General features: G+C 45.5%; 1 protein-coding gene and 1 long non-coding RNA gene across 2 annotated transcripts in view; one reads left to right on the forward strand and one right to left on the reverse strand.

The window, feature by feature from the left end:
* Nucleotides 1-20,903, forward strand: part of POLR3E (RNA polymerase III subunit E) — a 38,768-nt gene extending 17,865 nt beyond the window's left edge. The window contains exons 13-21 of the mRNA XM_081889182.1: nucleotides 202-322; nucleotides 1,369-1,450; nucleotides 2,278-2,337; nucleotides 3,702-3,859; nucleotides 6,145-6,209; nucleotides 7,646-8,136; nucleotides 14,349-14,426; nucleotides 16,649-16,774; nucleotides 20,478-20,903. Of these exons, the coding sequence (XP_081745308.1) occupies nucleotides 202-322; nucleotides 1,369-1,450; nucleotides 2,278-2,337; nucleotides 3,702-3,859; nucleotides 6,145-6,209; nucleotides 7,646-8,136; nucleotides 14,349-14,426; nucleotides 16,649-16,774; nucleotides 20,478-20,543 (1,247 nt within the window). The 3' untranslated portion in view covers nucleotides 20,544-20,903. The remainder of the gene's footprint in view (nucleotides 1-201; nucleotides 323-1,368; nucleotides 1,451-2,277; nucleotides 2,338-3,701; nucleotides 3,860-6,144; nucleotides 6,210-7,645; nucleotides 8,137-14,348; nucleotides 14,427-16,648; nucleotides 16,775-20,477) is intronic.
* LOC309357310 lies at nucleotides 14,326-16,068 on the reverse strand. The gene is made up of 2 exons (XR_014163077.1): nucleotides 15,786-16,068; nucleotides 14,326-14,640 (listed from the first exon to the last, which is right to left on the reverse strand). It is a non-coding gene; the product is annotated as an uncharacterized lncRNA (long non-coding RNA).
* Nucleotides 20,904-21,463: the final 560 nt, after the last annotated feature.

The raw sequence follows: 21,463 nt of genomic DNA on the forward strand, positions 1-21,463 counted from the left end.
AACTTCAACCAGAGATTGGAAAGCCTTCAGACATCCAGATAATTGCTAGACTCCAGCTCCCATCAGCCCCAGCTGGTATGGCCAAGGACAATGGGATTTGCAGTCAGGCAACGTCTAGAAGGCCACCGGGACTCCGTCCTTGACTTAGGTATTTGAATCTCTAAGGATTATTTGTATTTTCTGCTTTCCCCCCTTCTGCAGTGAAGGTCATCGCTTTTGCAAACCTGATGAGCCTCTTGGCTTCTGGGACGGATCCTACGGCAGCCTTGCGGTGCATACAGCAGGTGGCGCTGTTGGTGCAGGGAAACTGGGTTGTGAAAAGGTAAAAATGCCTTTTGTTCTTCAGGGACTCACCCCTTGCAAAGAACGCCAGCCTGTTGTTCGAATTACGGCAGCTCTTATTCTTCTTGCTGCTGCTTTTTTTACAGTGATATAAACACAATAGCACACAATGCAAAGCATGACAGTTTGTTATTGCATATTTTCAAGCTGGCTCCTTGTTGGATACAAACCATGCACCTGAGCCATGCGGGATCATGAACAGTGACTCCCGGCACCCAAAGATCTCAGGGATCAGGCAGGGATATAAGGAATCAGGTGACCCTTGAAGTATCCTGGACCAAAGTTCTTAACGGCCTTGTAAGTGAATGCAAGACTCTTGAACCTCATGCAAGAGTTGTGCAATTGTATGATGTTCAGAATTCTCCTTGGGAGTTTCTGATCAGAGGGAACCGCATGTACGTAGACCTGTAGAACCACTTTTTCTTCCTCCTCCTTTTCTTTTAAAATTTACCGTATTTTACGCTCTATAAGACGCACCAGATCACAAGACACACCTAGTTTTTTGAGGAGGAAAACATGGAAAAAAATATTCTGAATCTCAGAAGCCAGAACAGCAAGAGGGATCGCTGCGCAGTGAAAGCAGCATTCCCTCTTGCTGTTCTGGCTTCTGGGATAGCTGCGCAGCCTGTATTTGCTCCATAAGACGCACACACATTTCCCCTTACATTTTAGGAGGGAAAAAGTGAGTCTTATAGAGCAAAAAATGTGGTAGTTTTGAAGTTATTTACTACGCCGTCATTGTACACACCTGCATTGCACACACCTTTCTGGTTCTTTCAAAACCCTGCCAAATAGAAACCGGTCGTGTCACATGCACTTCTATGTAGCTTTCACTCTTGTGAAATTCTTTCCGGCTTTAATATATACAAAGCGTTTTGGTTTCTCCTTGGAATGCCTTTAGCTGGTGGCTTGCACTCCCAGGCAACGTTTCAAGGTGCCATTGGATGGGTGCCCGGAATTTCTGTACATGTGTTCTTGGGTCGCACTGTGGTGTCCTGCGGCTAATAAATGGTTTGTCTTCAACAGCGATGTCCTCTATCCAAAAGATACCTCCAGCCCGCACAGTGGGGTCCCGGCGGAAGTGCTCTGCAGAGGGAGGGATTTTGTTGTGAGTATTAAAAAATAAAAAACAAGAAAGTCAAATATTCCTTTCGCTGCAACAGCATTGCAAAGAAGTATAGGAAATCCGTTTGCCCGTTTAAACATTTATCTTCTCAAGTCCAGAAACCCTTGGAAGCCACCCAACACAAAATGTGTGTTCTCTACCAACCCTGTGCTTGTTTTGTTTTGTTTTTTAAGTGTTCAGAAGCATTGGGGGGGAGTGGGCAGGGGTTGTTGGTCCCTCCCAGACCTCCATACAAGGCTCACTCCTTGTCCAACTTTCACTCGGCACTTTGGCAGTTGCTCGCCAGATAGATATGTATGTTTGCCCTGGTGAGCACACCGGTGGGCTCCTGCTTGTGTTAATCATTTGAAGTTTAAAAAGTGGAGGGGGGAAGGAGAGAGAGCTTAGGATGGAATCCAGCACAGCAAGGCCATTGTTCTGTCCGCACAAGGATTTCTGCTTGTTCAACAGAACATTTGCCCCCTCTCTCCTGTTGGTGTGTCCCCTTCAATCTATCTGTCCAAAATTTTCCCCCAACCCTCTGGAGCAGCATTGGGTGGGAGGAAGGTGTCTTGTTGCGTAAGAGGAAATCCTTAAATTGGTGGGACTGGTTAGTAGAATAATGCCCTTTTCCTTAACCGTTTTTTGCCCAGGGGAGGCCTTTACTTGCTTCCATACTGGAGATTCAGTACATCAGGTTCAACAGCAGTTCCCTCATATTAACAGTTGTGCTTTTTTTAAGATTGCGGCTGTATTCACACTGGAGAACGGCCTCTTTTTAATACGATGGTGTCCTTCTCTCCCCTTCCCATGGCGTTTTCCCTCCTCAGATGTGGAAGTTTACACAAGACCGCTGGGTAGTTCGGAAGGAAGTAGCGACAGTTACAAAAGTGAGTTCCTTTTATAATTCTTTTGCTTCGTTCGGGACACTCATCTTGGTTCAACCTTCTGTTTTCAATCCAGGGCTTTGATAACTTCTTTCAAACCATTCAGTGTATGGTGAGCCTCCTGCCCCATAGCAGAGTGGCAAAAGGGGCCTACAGTTTTATAGGGGAGAGCTATAAAGAATTGGGTCTTGCTGATCTCCCCCTTGCTATGGTCTGAGGAGAAAGCTGTTCTCTGGGTCTTGAACCTCCTTGCCAAGATGTCTTCCCCCAAAAGGGAACAAAAAAATCCACAGAAAATTTGCAACCGTGACAAATCACACAGATCACGCACGCTTGTTGCTAAAGCGTTTTGTCATGCACTCTCACATACGCAGCGTTATTATAATTATTTTTAAATCATCAGGCCTAGGCAAACTCGGCCCTCCAGATGTTTTGGGACTACAATTCCTATCATCCCTGACCACTGGTCCTGTTAGCTAGGGATCATGGGATTTGTAGTACCAAAACATCTGGAGGGGCCGAGTTTGCCTATGCCTGATTCAAAACAATCTGCTGCATCTTTTGGTACTGTGTCATCAGGGTTGACCCTTCCAAAACAACAACTTCGCTACTACCGGTAAATATCCAGTTGATGGTTTAAAAGGAACAGTCGGGTTTTCCCCTTGCAGTGAATTCTTGTCACGTCCCTACCGCAGGTGTGCAGGAAGGGTCCCTTAATTTTGCACGCACACACCACAACGCCACGGGGTAGGAATCGGATTAATATGCATGAGGCTTAGAGGAGCATGTTTCCACTTCTGAATAGTTTCCGGTGCATTTTTGTTATTTATTTAATTTTTACTAGAATTTTATTTACAACATAACACAAACCCCCCACCACCACACCGATCCACCCTCATTAAACGTGAACATAACATACAGTGGACATAGCATACAACAATACAAACAACCAAATGAAATACTTCCTTTATTCTGAACCTGGCCTCCTTATTTACTTCTTATAAACTGTTTCCTTTATGAATAATTATTAAGATTTTTCTTATTATAACTTAAATATCCACAAAGTCTCCTGCATTTTCCTTAAATGAAGCGGCAATTGCTTTGTAGGGGAATTTTGCCTTTCCATTTGTAGATATGCTAGTTTTACGCCCTAAGCATAGGGATTGCACAGGCAAGTTGGAGCTGGTTTATCTATCGGACTTAATGCCTTCTCTGAGTTTCGGCTTCTTGGAGGTGCAGTTTAGCCTCCCATGTTTTTCTTGCGGGGCCACACCCTGGCGCTTTGTGTGGCCGCCGATCTCGTTTAAAGAGGGTTTTGGTTTCTCCTAAGCAGCTGGTTACATATATCTATTGCTTCGTTTGTGCAGCTCGGCCCAGAAGATGTGAAAGATTTCTTGGAGCACATGTCTTTCCTGAGGATAAACAGGGGCTGGGAATTCAAGCTCCGTTACGACGAGGATTTTGTCCAGAAGCACCCAGATGTGGTCCAGAGGCAGCAGATGCTCTGGATGGGCATCCAGGCAAAGTAAATGGTTTGCTTTTCCTTGGGGGTGGGAACAAAACCAAGATGCTTCATGCTACCTGTTGCAGTACAGTTACGTAAATGGAGGCCGGTTGCTTAGACGGATTTAAGGGTTTATTTTCTGGATCCTATTACATACGCCTGCTTGGGCCTGATCTTATTTACAGCACATGGTGCCAGCAAAATACCTCAGTAACTTGTAAGACCATCTGCGCACACCTCAAGTTACACTCAGAGATTCATAGTGTTAATGCCAAAAGAGAATAGGCCAAATTGCACATGGTATACTCATCGATCTTTGAATTGGAAAGATCGCTCCAGTATACCTGAAGGAACCCCCATTGTTCAGCCCCGACACTAAGGTCCAGCACCGAGGGCCTTCTGGCGGTTCCCTCCCTGCGAGAAGCGAGGTTACAGGGAACCAGGCACAGGGCCTTCTTGGTAGTGGCACCCGCCCTGTGGAACACCCTCCCACCAGATGTCAAAGAGAAGAACAACTACCAGACTTTTAGAAGACATCTGAAGGCAGCCCTGTTTAGGGAAGCTTTTAATGTTTAACAGACCAGTGTATTTTAATCCTTTGTTGGAAGCCGCCCAGGGTGGCTGGGGAAACCCAGCCAGATGGGCGGGGTATAAATATATTATTATTATTATTATTATTATTATTATTATTATTATTATTATTTATTTATTTATTATTATTTATTTATTATTTATTATTTGCTGAGCAACACAGCTGGGTTGGCCAGACTTTCTGTGACATCACAGCAGCTAAGCCAGTGGCAACTCCAAGAGCCATGGCACTTTCACCTTACCAAACCCCATTGGTGAACATTCTGAGCAGAATAAACCAGTGGTATTAGGAGAAGCAAGACAGGCAGAGATGTCGGGCCTTGCAAAACCTCAAAGACCATCTCTTCTCCCCCCCCCCCCCCCAAAAAAAACCAACCTGGAACCTGTGTTTGTTGTTTGAGGCTCTCTCATGTTGTTTGTGGCAATATGAGAACAGGGCCTTTCCAGTGCTGGCTTCCTCCTTGTGGAATGCTCTCCTGCGGAAGGCAAGCCTGGCACCATCCATCCTATATTTTTAAGTGCCAGACAAAAACATGTCTTTTCACGAATGATTTTTGGTCCTTAATTAGGAGGGCATTAGGTATACCTGTGTCCTCTCCCCCCCCCCCCTTTTACTGGGGGTGGCTTGTGTTAGACCCACCTTTTTATATACATTATGGATGTATTTTTAGATTCTGTTTCATTTTGGTTTTAATATTTGTACCGTTTTTTAAATCACTGTGAAAAACGTGGCTCTAATAAATGCAAGAAACATAAGCAGTAATAACCAAGTTGGATTCCATGAATACAGACACTCGCCTTCCTTTCCACATCATCGCCAGTCTTCGCAGTTTGCAAAACGTGGCACCAGAGATCTCTTTGGCTTCGTCGACCTGGTGGGCACCAGGTCAATGCAGTCTGCTCTAGCACACCTTGCCTGTTCCCTTACTGAAAGGCTAGTACATTTGCAAAGCTAAGCAGGGTCCGGTATGGTGTCAAATTGGATGGGGGACCATGTGTTGATTCCTGCATTACAGGGGGTTGGACTAGATGGCCCTCGGGGTCCCTTCTAACTCTGTGATTCTGTGTGGTTCTTTCTGGACTCCACTGCTGAGAACCATAGAATTTTAGGGTAGGGAGGAATCCTGAAATTCACCCAGTCCACTGTGCTGCTCAAGCAAGAATCTGCCACATTGCTGACAGATGCTTAAATACCTCCAGCAGGAGAGACCCGACCACCTCCTGTGGCAGACTCTTCCGCTGGCCGGTGGATCTTACTGTGTTAAGAAATCCCACCTAATCTTGAGCTGGGATCTGCTTCCCGGCAATTTCCACCCATTGACTCCAGACCTGCCCTCTGGAGCAACAGAAAACAAGTCTCCACCAACATCTACATGGCAAACCCTTTGGATTTCTTTGCTAAGCAACTCCTTCAGGCTGCAAACGTATGATCGGTTTTTAAATGCATTCCTCCATTTGTATTCTCCCCCACATGTAGAAAGCTAGCACATCAGTGCTAGACCCGTTTTTGCAGGCTGATGTGGTTCTGTGCAGGAAGGGAGCTTGCTGTGTGGCTTGGCTAGCTGTCACATCTCCATAAAGGAGTATTACGTTGGGTGCTTGACATTTCCTGGGGTTTTCCTTGAACTGTATGGTGGTGGGATAAGTTGTTAATGTTCATGATCTGGGTGTAGCTGTTCACAAGGCACTGAAATGCTCCTCCTACCCAATTTCAGGTTGGAGAAAGTCTACAGCTTGGCCAAGGAACATGTAGCACCAAAGAAACAAGCTGCGCAAGCAGGTGAGCCAACTTGATTGTTTTTATTTTATTGCATTTATATCCCCACTTTTTCTCCCAAGAAGCTCGGGGTGGCGTCTGTGCTTCTCCACCCCCCTCATGCAGTCTTCACAACAGTTCTGTGAGGTAGGATAGGCTGAGAGTGAGTGACTGGCCCATGGTCACCCAGTGAACTTCATGGCTGAGGGCTGATTCGAACTCTGGTCTCCTAGGTCCCAGTCCAACCATAATGCCACACTGGGAACCAGAGGGTTTGATGCAGATTTTGTAGGTCGGTCGATAAGTTCTGTGGACATCTAATGGTGATATGCTCTGGTCCCCGTCCCCCCCACTTTTTTCCTTAACATTAGGGCTAGGCGATAACTGGTTTTCAACATCACAATATATCACCAGCCCAAACATTGTGATATTTCAATATATCACCATGTCTGAAATAAGGAGGTGAACATGGGCTTGAATTCTCCAAAGGACCCTGTGTGTGTGTGAATGTGAATGAATGATTAATTCTGTTTTTTAAATCAAATTTATACCCCACCCTTCCAAACAAGTGCTAAAACAATAAACTTTTTTTTCCGGGGAGGAACCAATCTAAAGAAAGCATCTGAAAAAAATCCTATAGAGATTGAGACTGAGAACGATTTCAGCTTTAAAGGCTTGTTGAAAGAGCGGAGACACAAAAAAGACAGTGAGGACAGGGGAGTGCATTCTAAGGGACAGGTGCCACCAGACTAAAAGCCCAACTCCTGCATTGTGCAGAGCAGACTTCCTGATAAGGTGGCATCTGCAGGAGGTCCTCACGTGTGCTCGATTTGGTATATAAGGAGTGAGGCAATCTTTCAGATACAGTGGTACCTTGGTTCTTGAACAGCTTAGTTGACAAACAAATAGACTCCCAAATGCTGAAAACCTGGAAGTAAGTGTTTTCTAACGTTTTTCGGAAGCCCAACGTCCGATGCGGCTGTCGGCTATTGGTTCTGGGGCGCCTGCGCCAGTCAGAAGCCATGCCTTGGTTTTCGAACATTTCGGGAGTCGAATGGATTAAGTTTGAGAACCAAGGTTCCACCATATTATGTTCCCAAGCTCTGTAGGGCTTTATGCACCCGAACCAGCTGCTTGCACCAGCAGGACTCTACGTATATTGTACGCTAGAAACTGACTCTTCTTCTACTAATCCCTTCCCAGGTGTTTTCCTTGGTGTAGTCAAACTTGCTCCCTAGACACCCTACCTTGCTTTTCTTTCTCAGGAACCCTGTGTGGTCTGCCTCCTTCTTACATGGGCTTAATACAAGGATGGGAAACCTGTGGCTCTGCAGATGCTGTTGTGTTCCATCTCCCAACAGCCCCTGCCAGCATGGCCTATGGTCAGGGATGGTGGATGAGAGCCAAGGTTTACTCAAACCACGGTTTACCCTCACACCCCTTTCGCTTGTTTTTTGTAGCTGCCCCCTTGCTGGTTTCTGGAGAGCAGCGGGTCAGTCTGGCGAAAGCAAGAGTCAAGCAGACCTACGGGCAGTTGGAGCAGGACTTCCAGAAGCTGAAAGCGGAGGGCAAAGCCAGCCAGGGCACTTGCCCGGTGGACATATTTGGCGTCCATATAAAAGAGGAGCCCGTGAGCGATGAGGAGCCTATGGACACCTCTGTCTGCGACGGCCTCAATAATGGACTGGCCAACGGCATCCATTCGGAAGAGAACTCTGTGGACTCCGTGAACGGCCTCTTGACGGTCCAAGAGAGAGTCGCGCAAGAACTCAGAGCCTTTGTGGCGGCGACGTTTAAGAAACAGTATGTGCTAACCCTGAACGAGCTCAAACGGTTATTTAATCTCCACGTGGCTAGTCTGCCTCCTGGGAATCTCCTGTTCAGCGGCATTTCCGACAAAATGTTACAGGACATGGTGTTGGACATGGGCTGCAAACAAATTATGGTGCCTGTAAGTGATTTTTCTGCTCTTTTTTTGTTTATAAGTGCCTTTGCAGGCTGTGAGTGGCAGGTTCGATTGATGTGGCAGGGGGGCTGGTGCAAGAGGTGGGGTCATGGTATTTCTGTCCATTGGCTTGGCTGCTGTGATGTCATGGAGGTGCTAGGCAGCCACGGTTTGGAAGGGCCCTCATGAGACCTGATGGCTGGAGTTCTACTTCTGTTTTAATGTGCTGCTGAAATATTATCTGCAGGCTTTTGGATGCAGATCTGTTGTGCAGTTCTAGAGCCTTTTAATGCAAGCTATGGGAAGGGAAAGACCTGGTGTTAGAGCAACTGCTCTGCATGCAAAAGATCCCACATACAGTCTCTGGCATCTCCCTGTTTAAAAGGATCAGTTGTTGTTGGCATCAGTCTTGAGAGACAATGGAGTGCACCTCTGGGGGTGAAGTCAAATCATTATGTTAGCAACACCAAAGTGACCTTCCTGGGGTGCACTCCCGGGCAGGTGGGGATGGAGGTCCTGGGCTCCCCATGCAACAAACCCTCCCTTTTGGCCTCACTGATGTGGTCCAAAGGAAAGCAGAACAATACATTTGGCACCAGTTTGCCTGGCTGCAGGAGTTTCTGGAAGGGGGTATACAAGGCATCATTCAACTATCTCGGGGATTCCATTCCGGATTTGTGCACCCCTTTCTTCTCCTGAAGGAATGCCACAAAGCAGCAGAGGCTGAGGACCAGAGTTTTTTTTCCTCCTAGTTAGGCAAAAACACCATAAAATAAAATAGTTTTTAAAATGGCTCAGAAATCTCAACATCCATCAAGCCATTAAGTCCTTTTAGGCCAGGGGCAGGGAACCTCTGGCCCACCAAATGTTGGACTCTGATTCCCCTCGGCCCCATCCAGCATTGTCAGTACTCGGGGGTGATGGTTGTTGTCGTCCAGTGATATCTGGGGGGCCAGCAGTTCCCCAGCCCTGCTTGAGGCAAAGGCTGCTCAGAATAGGTGAGTTCTGAAGGCCCACTTAACATCCATATTGTAGCAGCCATACGTAATTCATTTGGGAGGGAGTGCCATAATGGAGGGGCCACCACTGAGAACACCCTGTCTCTCATGACTGCCACCCTAAGTGATGTTTCTGATGAGCACAGAAGCAGGGCCTCCAAAGTCAAAGGTCGCTCCTCTGTACTTAAACATTCTCTCCATCAAAAACTAGCTTAATAGCTTTTTTAAATGGCCTAGTTTTTACAGAGGTGGCAAATTCCATGGGCTTACCCTTTCAGGCTGCAGGTGAGCTCTCATACAAAGGAATGTTTCTGCATACAACCACCCCACAAACAAAAAATGCCTCCCTGATATGCTAGTTTTCTGTGTGCAGGGAATTTTAATTTATTTATTAAGAAGTATTCCAGTATCTGAGGTCCCCACAGACTTTTAAATCCACCTTTGAAAAAGGCAGGTTTCTCCACTTTTTTAGTTGCATACCCAGTACTCCCTCCTGTACTTGCATGTTGTAATTAAAAAATATGCAGAGTTCCTGGACTCGTTTCGTTTGATCTGTAAGGAAGGTAGCTAACTGGAGTGGAACAAATGCCATCTTGTCACAAGGAAGGGTAGCTGAATTGACTGTGTATATCTGTGTCTATAACAGTAATTTAAGGAAGTTACTTGTCTAGCTGGAATCAAACGATCATGGCTTAAAGGTGCTGGCTTGTTGGAAGTGAGTGACTATTTCATCGATCTTTGTTAGTCAGAGCTTTGAGGCATATGTACTTTAAGCTGGGAGAGTTTTATGATGTTCCCTGTGAATGAGATTAATGCTGTTGCCTCTGGATCGCAAGGCACTTCCGCAGCCACAAATGTGATTTAAAAAAAAAAAATCCCACTGAGTAAACTTTGAAGAAAGCCAGACTCTCTTCTCTGCTTGCAAAGCGACAAGCAAGTTTTGACAGTTGCAAGTATTGAAAGTTGCCTCTTTTTCCATGACCTCCAGGAACAGGGCTTTTGGCAAGCCAAACCATAGTTCTAAGAAACCAACAAACCCTGGTTATCCCTAAGGTTTAAAATCTTATGTCTGCACAGGGCCCTTCTTGGACTATTTTAAACCAGGATAAAGGACTATCACATCCCTTTTAAAACATAGGTTTCTGATCTGTCCCTTTTCAATCTTTATATCTCTGCATGCTCTTTGCTCCTTGTGTTCTTTATCTCTTTCCATCTCTTTGGATTGTGAGCTGCCTGGGCTGTGGGCAGGATGGGCTTCACTTTGTTAAACAGCTCATATGTGTAAGGGACCGTATAAGCATTGGAATTGGAGAGGACAAGGTTTCAGTTATCCCACTAAACCGTGTTTAAGGAATGTCATTTATGGTTTACTGTGACGTCACGTCAAGCTAGGGTTTTTTGTAGACCGCAAACCAGCATCAGGATTGTAGTATTATTATTTGTATTATTATTATTTAGACCGCATCCATCTGGCAGGGTTGTCCCAGTAACTTGAGCAGCTTCCAACATAATATAAAAACACAACTAAACATCGAGCAATTAATGCTAACCACGTTTTGGTGTGACTGCTGAGCCATAGTTATGGTTCCAACTCCTCTTCCTAGAGGTACCCATATCCTAGAAATGAGAGTGAAGGGAAAATGGAAAGACACAAACTATTCTAAACCACTGTTGTATCTCAAACACTCCACAGATAACACCAAAGATTGGTTTGTGCTAACCATAGTTTAGGTTCAAGCCAAAAGTGCAAACAAGCAACAGTTTGCATGATTTTCCCCCTTCCTCAAAAAATCATCACGTACTGTCCCAAGTAGTGGGCTTGGTGGATGGAGCAATGACCCAAACCATGACTTGTTGGCTAAGATGTAACGCCCAATTACAGTTTACCCAAGCTCTTGTTTATAAGAGCTTGCTCCACTTCCCCGCTTGGTGGCCACCTGTGTACCATAATTAGTCATGCAGTTTTGATTCATACATTGCAGCAAGCCATAGTTTGATGTTGCACCTGAATCGTCTTGGAGGCCTGATTCAGGCCTCATGCAAATCTGTAATGGTGGGGAACCAGATAATGCACAGTTCCTGTTCCTATCAGCCCCTGGGGGGAGATGATTTGAATTGTTGTCCCAATAACATCTGGAAGGCCACAGGTTCTGTGCCTGTCTGTTCTCCCCACCCGAGTTGGAAAGCTTCTTTTTAAGCAAACCAAAGTTCCCTGGGTCATCTGAACCCCTGGAACTGTGGCTTGTTTAAAATTGGAAGTGAATTCTAGTCTCCTCTTGCTGGCATGGGAAAGGGAAAGGGGAAGCCCAAAGCTTGCTGTGGCTTGTTTAACCTGTTCTAGGTCAAAATAAAAATAAATAAATCTAGGAGTGAGGCACAGAAACCTAAAATGAAAAGAAGAAACTTGTTCTGAAAAATACCAACTAGGTGGATTAACTACAGCTCGTTGTGTTCCTTTTGGAGGAATCTAAAACTTCCAAATTATGTAGCACAGAATGAAGCATCTTGCACAGTTATCGCTGCCCATTTTGGCAGCATTTGAGATGGCTCCTGAAGAAAGGAACCCAGGTTCCAAAAGGCATTGGGCTGTAATAAATCTCTGCAGATGGCACTTTGGAGGAACGGCATTCTTTCCTACTTGAAGCAAGCCAGTATATTTTGGCGCAATGTCTGAATTGAACCCAAACTGAGCTTGTTTCAAATGCAGGAAGTGAGAGACAAAGGAAGTGGTGCAGTCGAGAGTGTGGTCCTTTCTTTTAGGAGACTGGCGAATTAGATTTATCACATGTCTGCAAAACTGTTGCTATGAATGGTGTTTGTTTTTAACAAGTAGGGGTGGACTCCTTCAGAAAGGCAATAAAACTGATTCACATCATAGCAGACAACAGCTCTGGGCACTGCTTGGCCTGGAAAACCATCTTTTTGCCAGTGCGCTGTTAATAGGGAATGAATTCATCTTCTCGTTGCCATGAAAGCGGCTTTAAATATTTTAAGTGCGCAAATTGCCGCTCCTAGTTCCTGGGTGTCTGAGCACGGGTGTAATTCTGGGAGCTGTAGCTTCTTTAGAGTGCTGAGAGTTGATAGGAGACCCCTGTTCCCTTCGCAGAACTACAATTCTGAAGGCAGCCCTGTTTAGGGAAGTTTTTAATGACTGATGTTTTAATGTATTTTTAATCTCCTGCTAGAAGCTGCCCAGAATGGCTGGGGAAATCCACCCAGAGGGGTGAGGTATAAATAATAATAATAGCAATATTAGCAATAATTGTTATTACAGTGGTACCTCAGGTTAAGTACTTAATTCGTTCCGGAGGTCCGTGCTTAACCTGAAACTGTTCTTAACCTGAAGACCACTTTAGCTAATGGGGCCTCCCACTGCCGCTGTGCCGCTGGAGCCCGATTTCTGTTCTCATCCTGAAGCAAAGTTCTTAACCTGAAGCACTATTTCTGGGTTAGCGGAGTCTGTAAGCTGAAGCGTATGTAACCTGAGGTACCACTGTATTGCTATTATTATTATTATTATTATTATTATTATTATTATTATTATTATTACAATTCCCAGAATGGTTTAATCCCTCTTCACAAAAACTCCAAGAATTGTAGTTCTGTGAAGGGGAATACAGACCTCATAAGAACCCTTAAGAAACTACAGCGCCCAAAATTCTTTGGGGGAAGGCGTGACACACCAAGGTTGCAGGTTCAGTCCCCACATGGGACAGCTGCATAGTCCTGTGTTGCAGGAATCAGACTTGGTGATCCGCAGGGTTTCTTCCAACTCTACAATTCTATGATTCTATGGCTGTATAAAGTGGTATGATACGGATTTAAATGCAGCGTGCAGATGGGAGTAGTGAGGGCCAGTAATAACTGTCTGAGCAACTGTGAAAGGGACTCCCGCTTACTGACAGCGGTGACACAGTGCTTGCAACAGGGTTGGGGTTATTTTATATTTGGCCTCTAGAGTTAACGTATGTGGTTAATGTGGCTTGCTGGAATATTACAGCTAGGTAAACATACAGGGTTGCAGGCAGCCAGCTTAAGTTCTGCTCAGAGTAAATCCGTTAAAATTAACAGACTTAAATTAGTCATGCCCGTTTGTTTGAGTAGGTCTTCTCCGAGTAGGACTAGCGTTGAATCCAACCCATAATCTCTCCATCAGACTGTGTATAGAAATCATTAGCTATGAAAGAACAGAGGTATTCAAAATCTTCACAGCAAAACGTTTTGGCTTCTGGTGCTCATCACATTAGAGAAGCTGAAGGTGGGTGCCAAAACGTTTTGCTTCAAGATTTTGAATACCGGTTCATGATTAGTCACTGTAATAAAGTATATGGTGTTGTTGGTGCTTAATTACATCCTTCCAGGACCCAGAGCAAACCTGTCTGAAGTATGGTGTGATGATGCTTTTAAAAAACTGTGTTGTTGTGTGTCATGCGTAACATTTGACTCCGAAAAGACTGACAACCTGCTCTTTCCTTTCCCTAATTACAGTGCTCTGGAGGCATTACGGCAGCATTATCCTTTTTAGGCTTTTTAGACCATGCCCCAGGTTGAAGCAGAGCTGTAGGCAATCTAAAGCAAATAAATAGGGTGTTTTTTCTCAAGGGGTGTAGGAAACCCTCCCCAGCTTTGGCGCTAAGAGTCCTGTTGAGCCCCCACGAGGCTGGTTCAAAAGTTCTGTATTTGTCACCTGCCACCATCTAAGCACATGTCTGACGCGCATGTGCCCAGGCATGAATGAAGGTGACGCAGAAAAGCTTAGACCTCTTCGTCTCCAAGTGCTGGCAAACCTATTTGCTTGGATCCAAGTGGGGTGGCAGTAATACGATCAGAATTGTGTGTGTGGGGGGGGGGTTATCCTGTGAAAATGATCAGGCACTAGATGCTAAAGCTTTGTGGTGTTTGTTGGACAGGCTGCCATTGACTGCCCTTTGCTTTAAACAGACAGAAGCAAAGTTTGCTATGTAAACAAGTTTTAAGTCCTCCTTATGTCCTCAAGATACAGTCTTACAGGCTTTCCGCTCAATGCTCTCTTGCCAGGGGATACCGAGTTGTTGTTCTTCCTGCATTAAGTTGAAGCTTAAGATTGTAGCCTCTGCGTTCTGTCCCCCCCGGGTGCAAAATCCTAATTGAATTATTCTTTTTTTCCAATCCTGTCTTTAAATACCCTAAAGCCAATAATCCTAACCAGCGCAACCTGTTTGATTTATTTCTTTATTCTAGTTTCCCCCGCAGACGACTGCGTTGCTGGATGAACAAAAGGTCTTTGCACTTTGGGAAGCTGGTGACATGTACGATCAGGTAAGCTGGTAATTGGAGCTGTTGCTCCAGCAGAGTCCTGCCTAGACATTGGCACCCGGCAGCGTTTATGCATTTGCTCATCCTTCGTCCAGTCAGCAGCAGCGCACTTTCAGCTCATTAGGAAAAAAGGCTGGTCCAAGAGGCGGTTTTATCCTCTGGGGCTCAGTGTACCATCCATCCTTGATGATGTGCTGCTTTGATCGTATAATTCCTCCTGCCTTAAATGATATTTTTAGGTTATATTTTAGTGACTTAAGTTCTAATTTATATATTTTTCAACTGTTGCTATATCGGTATTGTCCCTGTTATAAGGGTAAAGGGACCCCTGACCATTAGGTCCAGTCATGGACGACTCGGGGGTTGCGGCGCTCATCTCGCTTTATTGGCCGAGGGAGCCGGCGTACAGCTTCCGGGTCATGTGGTCAGCATGACTAAGCCACGTCTGGTGAACCAGAGCAGCGCACGGAAATGCCGTTTACCTTCCCGCCAGAGTGGTACCTATTTATCTACTTGCACGTTGATGTGCTTTCAAACTGCTAGGTTGGCAGGAGCAGGGACCGAGCAACGGGAGCTCACCCCATCACGGGGATTTGAACTGCCAACCTTCTGATCAGCAAGTCCTAGGCTCTGTGGTTTAACCCACAGTGCCATCCACATCCCTGTTATACCCAGTTGCAAATTCAAATGTATCCCTGTCATGTTTTATGACTTCCTTGATATTGTATGTGGGCTGGAACTGGCCTTTGACCGAAATAATAAATTCATTCATTCATTCCTCCTGCATAGAAAATATTCGCTTTGCCTCCTGCAAGCAGATAGTCATGGGGAAGGGCTGTGACTCACAGGTAGAGCGTATTCAAAATCGTAATCTGCTTTGCATGCAGAAGGTTTCAGGTTCAAGCGTATAACACAGCTCAGTTGGTTAGAGTGTGGCGTTGGTAACACCAAGGTCGCAGGTTCAATTCCCATCTGGGACAGCTGCACGTTCCTGCATTGCAGGGGGCTGGGCTAGAAGATCTTCAAGGTCCCTTCCAACTCTGCAATTCTAAGATTATAATCCCAGGCATCTCCAGGCAGGGCTGGGAGAGAACCCGGCATGAAATCCTGGAGAGGAGACAATACTCAGCTAGAGGGGCAGTGGTCTGGCTCAGTGTAAGGCAGCTTCCTGTGTAAGCGTTTCAACCCTAGCATTTCCAGCTAAAAGGGTCGGGTGGCAGGCGGTGGAAAAGACCTGCAGGACCCCTGCCAGTCAGGCAGGATGCAAGGAGGCTGGAGCCTGATTTGGAAGAGGGGGGCAGTGGTCTGTGAGGACCTGTGCCAGCCAGGAGGCAAGAATCAACGGCAGGGGAAGAGTCAGACCTGGAGGAAGAGGAGGAGGAAAAGGCAGGCAAGGCAAGCGCTTTCCACTCTCCCCTGCACCACTGTCTCCCAGACCCAGGAGAGAATTGAAGTGGAAGAGCAGAAACAGCTTCCGTGCAGTCTTGCAATGTGAATGCAGCCCATCAGGGGAAGAAGGAACATAAACTGGGACAGGGGAGAGGTCCCCAGTTGCTGCAACTGCTCCATAAAGCATGGACCTGAAAATAGCTGCCTAGATGCTATTGTTCCAGAGCAGTAGAAGCGACTTTGTTCCCTTTGACAATGAAGTTCCCTTTGACAATGAAGAATTAACACTCTGCTGTGTGCATTCCTTGGCTGTGAAGTTCCAAGGACGGTCATATGCTCTGGTTGAGCCCTATGAACATGGCATTACTTCACAGTTGACACAAACCAGGATCTACTTGGAGCCGGACTTCCCAATTCTGACTTTCCAGCTGGTTTCAAATCGTGATTTCTCCATTTAGGCACCAGTCAAGCCTTGCTGTAATTTCTGAACTGAACCGCTCTAAAATTAGTGCACTTAAGTTGTTTTTCTCGATCTTGCTCTTCTGATAAGTGCAGTGGGATGAATCCCTTGCAGCCGGCTGAGACTTGGCTAAGTCAGTTGTTTTGCATGATGCACTGAACAGAGCAATCGGTTTCTCAATGCTGATAGACCACTCTGCTGGCCCGGGATTGATTAGAAGGAATCTGCTGAGAGGGGCTGTTTCTATTCCTAAGTCATCAAAGAGTGGTGCAAATTATACTTATGCCTCTAGGTTTTGTTTTATGCTGACATGAGCTTTTTCTTGTTTCCCTCTTGTACTAACTTGAAGTTCACTCATTCTCTCTCTTTCTCAAAGCACCGGCAAATTTTGCTCGAAATCTTTTCCAAAAACTACAGAGTGCGCAGAAACGTCATCCAGAATCGGCTGGCCCGGGAATACGGAGAGGAACTAGATAAACAGGAGATCGATAAAATCTTGAAGGTATATATTGAATGGGATGTGTGCAAGCAGTTTTAAAAGGATACAGTCAACGGGCCCCCTGTTAATAGGATCAGTCCCTCTCTAACCCAGGGATGGTAACCTTCCAGGCATAACTGGACTACGATTCTCATGATCCCTGCCCATTGGCTTTGCATGGGGCTGATGGGAGTTGAGAGTCCCGCAGCATCTAGAGGTCACCACCCTTGCTCTTAATTCATTTTGCAAATAGAGCTAGAGAGGGAGTAGACAGACTCTGGGAAAGAAGAAAGGTGATTGGTATTAGGGGTCTGAACTTAACACTTGAAAGCTGACTTCTGCAGAGTCAAACCATTGACTCATCTAGTACTTTGGTATTATCTAGGCCATGGGTAGGCAAACTAAGGCCCCAGGGGCCGGATCCGGTCCAATCGCCTTCTAAATCCAGCCTGCGGACGGTCTGGGAATCAGTGTGTTTTTACATGAGTAGAATGTGTCCTTTTATTTAAAATGCATCTCTGGGTTATTTGTGGGGCCTGCCTGGTGTTTTTACATGAGCAGAATGTGTGCTTTTATTTAAAATGCATCTCTGGGTTATTAGTGGGGCATAGGAATTTGTTTTTGGTTTGTTTTCAAAATATAGTCCGGCCCCCCACAAGGTCTGAGGGACAGTGGACCGGCCCCCTGCTGAAAAAGTTTGCTGACCCCTGATCTAAGGCTGATGGGCAAAGTGTCCCACTTGTTTCTGGAAATGCCAGGGATTGAACCCGTGTGCAATGCATGTGCTCTACTGTTCAGATGCAGCCGCTCCCTAAGTATCTCTTCAGAATCTGTCCATTCCTGATTATAGAGAACAGACCACTACCTGCTCTTTCGTTGCAAATTTCTAATGATTTGCCAGAACGTGTTTACACACGTGTGTGTCCAGATACTTGCAGATGCATTGATGTCTGGGTGATAGCACACTTAGCTTTATTACTGGATTGCTTTGCTCAAGGCGATTCCCAAAGGCCGCTGCCTTTTAAGTTTACTTTTAATCCATCGCCCTAATTGCATTGCATAACTGACTTACAGCAGGTCTCTACCTGGGGCATCTATATTGCTTAAGCTTTAATTAAAATCACCTTTAAAGATTATTTATTAGATTGGCCAATTAAGCAGCCGAGCAAGGGCCAGCTGTGGTATTGAGGCTGGAAGGTAATGTTTGAAGCCCTGCAAAGCTTTGAAGTCCCCTTTTTCTCAAGCTGTGACCCTCTTTGCAGAGTGGCTGCGAGAGATGCGGTTTTATAGCAAACTATAAATAGGTACCGTTGGGTGGGAAGAAATAATAATAATAATAATAATAATAATAATAATAATAATAATAATAATTTATTATTTGTACCCAGCCCCTCTGGCTGGGTTTCCCCAGCCGCTCTGGGCAGCTCCAACAAAGACCAAAAATACACTAAAATGTCACACATTAAAAACTTCCCTGAACAGGGCTGCCTTCAGATGTCTTCTAAATATCAGGTAGTTGTTTATCTCATTGACATCTGTTGGGAGGGCGTTCCACAGGGCGGGCGCCACTACCGAGAAGGCCCTCTGTCTGGTTCCCTGTAGCTTTGCTTCTCGCAATGAGGGAACTGCCAGAAGGCTCTCGGCACTGGACGTCAGTGTCTGGGCAGAATGATAGGGGTAGAGACGCTACTTCAGGTATACTGGGCCAAGCCTGTTTAGGGCTTTAAAGGTCAACACCAACACTTTGAATTGTGCTCGGAATCTTCCGATATTGCAGATTTTTATTGTATGGTTCTTGGTTTCACAAATCCTGGGAAATCTTGCTGCCCCCATCCCTAGGTAAGCTTTTAATAACCCTGGGAGGTGGGGTCCCATTGATGAACTCACACCTGTAGAATATTCTTGGAATTCAGGGACCATTTTCAACCCAAGGACCGCATACCCTGCTCTGCAACCTTCTGGTGGAGCAATGAATGTAAATTACCTTCGTTGTCCTTTGTACCTTCTTTCCAGGCGAGCAAGAGGCATTGGAATTCAAGGTCACATTCCAGCCAGGCAAAAACAGAGGAAACAGGGAGAGGCCAGAGGGCCAGATAGAGAGACCTGGAGGGCCACATTTGGCCCTCAGGTCCAAAGTTGCCTGGCCATATTCCCCTCACTTCCAAATTTCAGAGGTGAATACCAGTCCTCATATAAGCAGAATGGGATATTCCATGGATATATGAGCAGGCTTTGGGGGAAACAAATAAGGACACACACACACACACACACCCAGTCGCAGCAGCTGAAAGGGCATGCTCAGTGAATGGCTATGCTATGCTGGGAGTGAGGTGGAATGGTATATTCCCAAAAAAGGGTACAGCTAGCTGGGGGAATTCCTTAACTGAGGTGTGATATACACTGCAACGTTTTGTTTCAGATCCCAATCTAGTGTCTTAATCTGACCGGTTTTGTTCTGTAGATTTGGGAGCTGTATATAGCACGGGTTGGTGGGGAAGCTGAAAAGGAGACAGGCCAGATGGCTGGATGTGAACTCTGGGAGTGCATGCACTCTCGCTCTCTTTAATCTGCATTCAGACGGCTAATTAGTTAATTGCACCAATTAGCGGATTCATGCTTTCTGGTCTCTAATGGCGCTTCCAGCCAGGTAACGAGTTGCAATGCTGTGTTGTGATTGTTTCTGTAGGAGGTGGGAAAAGGGTGCCAAATGATTCCCATTGGAAGTGTTACCAGGGCAGGTTGCAGTTCTCTGAGGACCCTTCTAGTTGCCTAGATTGTATCAACAGAAGTTGTCTGCAGGCACCAAAGCAGTTGCTTTTTCCAGCCAACAGCTCTTCTCTGTGGCTCCCCTGGGTTGCTGCCTCCCTTGAAGCTGCCGCCCTGTTCACTTCATGGGGAGCGATGAGGGAGAGTCCTTGGAGTTGTGCAGTTTAGAGGAGCTTGGCAAATAGCAAGGGTGGCAGTGAATTTTACACACACCATACCTTTTTTTTAACTGCTCAGGGCTGTTGAGAATAATGGCTTCTTTTAGTTTCTCAAAAGTACGTGTTGGAGGCACATGTTGAGGATCCTGGGTTCGTTGAATGAGCATTGACAGTCCAGTTAAACCCCGCCATTCCTAACCTCCTGGGGTCCACAGATCCACTTGCAGTGGGTGGGGGGCTGACTTCCTTTGGGTGACTGTGTCAAGCACAGAAGGGACAACCTCCATTTCTCCTCTAAGGATGTAGAGCTGGGGAAAAGCAGGTATCAAACCCACAGACTAGCCCTCCACTTGAGTTTTAGAGCTGGAAAAGCAGCTGGCAGATTGAAGGTGCTCAGAAGTTGCCCTGATGTTGTGCATGACAGGGTGACCACAGTTTTTGTTGGCTCCCAACATCCAGCAGTTGCTGCCTCTTTACCTATTTTGCATTTCTGCACCCTTGTGAAGTGTGCAAATGGTAAAGCTTTATAAATAAGTTGACACACTTTATTTTAAAAAATGCTATGCAGTGTTTAGTTTGTAATGAAAATGGAAAATAAGAATTACTGTATTCCTTCCCCCACATTCTTTGTATTCTCAACTTAGAGAGGACAATGGCTGCCTGTTCACTCTTCCCTCACCCCTCCACCCCACCTCATTGACCTTAATTCTGGTGGTATGCAATTGGGGGCAGAAATCTTCTGTTGCAAGTCTACTTTAGAAGATTATAACAATACTTCTCAACAGCTTTCCCCTTTCTTCCAGGACTGCTGTGTAAGCCAGGGTGGCATGTGGTATCTTAAAGGGACAGTACAGCAACCAACATCTTGACGAAAGGGGTTTTGCTTTAATCGCATCGGATGAACTCCAGGACTGAAGCAGAAAAGGTGGAACAGGCAGGAAAGCAAAATGATGAGGGGCAGAGCCTGTTCTCACAGCCCTATGGATGGATGAAGTTATGGACACGGAGCTGCTCATCTATACATGTCTGCATGGCATCCAAAATGCCACCGTTCAACACAAAGAGAAAAAATGGATCTTTGCGAGTTGTTAGGTTAATTTGGGATTCCTAATATATTAACTTCTCATCACAAAAAAGGAAAAAAACCCACCTACTGACCCAGATGTTACAGATCATGATCTAATGTTTTATTTTGTAACTAATGCCAATAAATTGCAAGTTTACACTTAGATAGTGGGAAATTATTTTTAAAATCCCAAATGTTCTTACTTCTAGTTCATCCCCATCCCTTCCTTTTTTGGAAAGCAAAAAACAACCCCTACCTCTGGTTGTAGGGAAGAGTTGTTGTACTAAATACTGTCTCAAGTATGAAGCTGCCAATTGTTTCTGGAAATAGGAAGATTCATTATGGTTGGGGTGTGTGTTCTTTTTTGCATAGCTAGCAAATGGTGCCTCGGCTATGTGCAGTTTGAATCACCATACTTTGTGCCAGTACAGATCCTCCATTGCTTCAGATAAAATTATACCTTGAAGGCTGACAATAGCATGAGCACCACCACTTTCTACCTTTGCCCTGAAGGTGGGGTTTTCCTATGAATCATAGAATGCAACGCTGTAATAAACTGCAAGTGTAGTTAAACCTGAGGGTTTTCTCTGCTGCTAGTTGGGAAATCTGTCAAGATTTATTCCAGAACAAGTGGGCTTGTTAGCAGCTATTTCATTTTAAATGTATAGGGTCGTTGCTAGTCATCTTTCATACAATAGGTGCACTCTGTAGTTGTGATTTTAA

The sequence above is a fragment of the Podarcis melisellensis genome (assembly GCF_964234715.1).
Source record: "Podarcis melisellensis genome assembly, chromosome: 14".
Lineage (NCBI taxonomy): Eukaryota > Metazoa > Chordata > Lepidosauria > Squamata > Lacertidae > Podarcis > Podarcis melisellensis.